General features: G+C 16.4%; 1 protein-coding gene across 1 annotated transcript in view, besides 8 other annotated features; it reads right to left on the reverse strand.

The window, feature by feature from the left end:
• Window positions 1-154, reverse strand: part of EDI_158590 (uncharacterized protein) — a gene marked incomplete at both ends in the record, with an annotated part of 608 nt that extends 454 nt beyond the window's left edge. The window contains one exon of the mRNA XM_001733224.1: window positions 1-154. This exon is cut by the window's left edge and continues 110 nt beyond it. Coding sequence (XP_001733276.1) covers window positions 1-154 — 154 coding nt within the window.
• Window positions 155-452: 298 nt separating this feature from the next.
• Window positions 453-560: a sequence feature (AT_rich).
• A 55-nt stretch (window positions 561-615) lies between these two features.
• Window positions 616-710: a sequence feature (AT_rich).
• A 78-nt stretch (window positions 711-788) lies between these two features.
• Window positions 789-871: a microsatellite.
• A 4-nt stretch (window positions 872-875) lies between these two features.
• Window positions 876-1,031: a repeat region.
• A 41-nt stretch (window positions 1,032-1,072) lies between these two features.
• Window positions 1,073-1,101: a sequence feature (AT_rich).
• Window positions 1,102-1,122: 21 nt separating this feature from the next.
• Window positions 1,123-1,201: a microsatellite.
• Window positions 1,202-1,241: 40 nt separating this feature from the next.
• Window positions 1,242-1,343: a sequence feature (AT_rich).
• A 6-nt stretch (window positions 1,344-1,349) lies between these two features.
• Window positions 1,350-1,786: a repeat region.

The following is a 1,786-nucleotide window of genomic DNA, read 5'->3' on the forward strand; positions in this document are numbered from 1 at the left end:
AGAGAAAGAAGGATATAAAAGAAAAACTGTGAAGTAGAGGAAGATGAAAAGAATAAAAGTAGAAACTTGTGGATATAAAAAGAAAGAAGATAAAAAGGAGTATATCGAAAAGAGATAATAAAAGAGGAAAAGAAAGATGAAATAAAGGAGGCATTTTTTATTGCAGAAATTAGAAATGTACAATAAAAAGCTTCTGAACTAATGGTGCAAAAATAATTAACAATGTTTTATTGATGCAAAATATTTTGTCAGATAAAGAAATAAGTTGTGTAAATCACTGTTTATTCTTTTAAATAAGTAATTAACATTAGAAAGAAGAGAAATCACTTGTTCATCTAAAAATATAAGAAATATCTTCACTAATTGTCTTAAAATATTAACATATCATTAATATCATAGTCTCGATATGTTTTGTTATTGAACATAACATTTATGATATGGTATATTCATTGAAATTATATTTTATCAATAAATTCAATCAATTCTTTATCTTATTTTTATTTTGTTATTCAAACAAAAAATAAAATATTTTTATAAAATAGAATAAAAACAAATTAAATCAAGAGTATCATCTTATCAACGTAACGGTGTTATATCAAATAAAAATGGTAAAAGTTATATAAATATAAAAGTATGTTATATTTAAATAATAAATAAAATCTGATATGTGTATACACTAAAAAAAAAATGAAATATATAAAAAAATATATCACTTTCAATATCATATATCAATTTCAACATCAAATACTATAGATATTAAAATAAAAATATATGAAAATGATTAGATTAAATAAAAAGAAAATAGAAATAAAATTAACAATAAGGAATATAGAAATGAATATAAGATAATACAATGAAAAATAAGAATAAACAAGAAGAAATCAAATACGATTTACCTGGGATTAGGTTCTTATCATGTTGAGAAATGAGTGAATCAGTTTATTCAACATGTTTTAGTTCTATTCAATTATTGTTTTTTTTCAATCACTCTCAAATTAAATGGTTCTTCATTTAGTTAATGCTTGATTTATTAATCTAATAGTTGTAAATAATAAATCAAACAATAACCATGAATAAAACTTAATAATTATAAATTAAATACAAATGATGATAATTTAATGCAATAAAATAATAAAAATAAAATGAAATAAATAAATAAAATAAATACAAATCAATAACAAAATAAACAAAAATAAAATAAGAGAATTAAATGAAGAATAATCAGTAATAATTCATCATTCATTAAATATAAATAAATTATAATATTTAATAAAAATATATTATTTATAAATGAAATTGATATTATAAATTAAATATAATAATTATATAAAATAATAAAATAAGAGAATATGAAGAAGAATATAATAATAAAATAAGATATAATCATTCTTATTCTTATTATTTATTATATTATATTTTATATTTTATATTGATTTTTATCTTTGAATATCATCTTTTATTTCTTCTTTTTTTCATTTTTTTTTCTTTTCTAATCATCTTTCATTTCTTCTTTTCATTATTTGTTATTATTATTTTATATTAGATGTTATTTTATTATTTTATATTTGTTTATATTGTTTGTTTATATTTTATTATTATTATTTATTGTTGTTTATCTTATATCATTTATTTATTATATGTTGTATTGTTATTTATCAATGTTAATATGAAATGAATAATAATGAATAAATATAAAATAAGAATAAAATGATATAAGAATATAACATAAATAATAAAATAAGAAATATATAATAGATATAAAGATAAAAGAAGAAGAATAAAATAA

Source organism: Entamoeba dispar, genomic scaffold (genome assembly GCF_000209125.1).
Source record: "Entamoeba dispar SAW760 scf_1105229458855 genomic scaffold, whole genome shotgun sequence".
In the NCBI taxonomy this organism is placed as follows: domain Eukaryota; phylum Evosea; order Mastigamoebida; family Endamoebidae; genus Entamoeba; species Entamoeba dispar.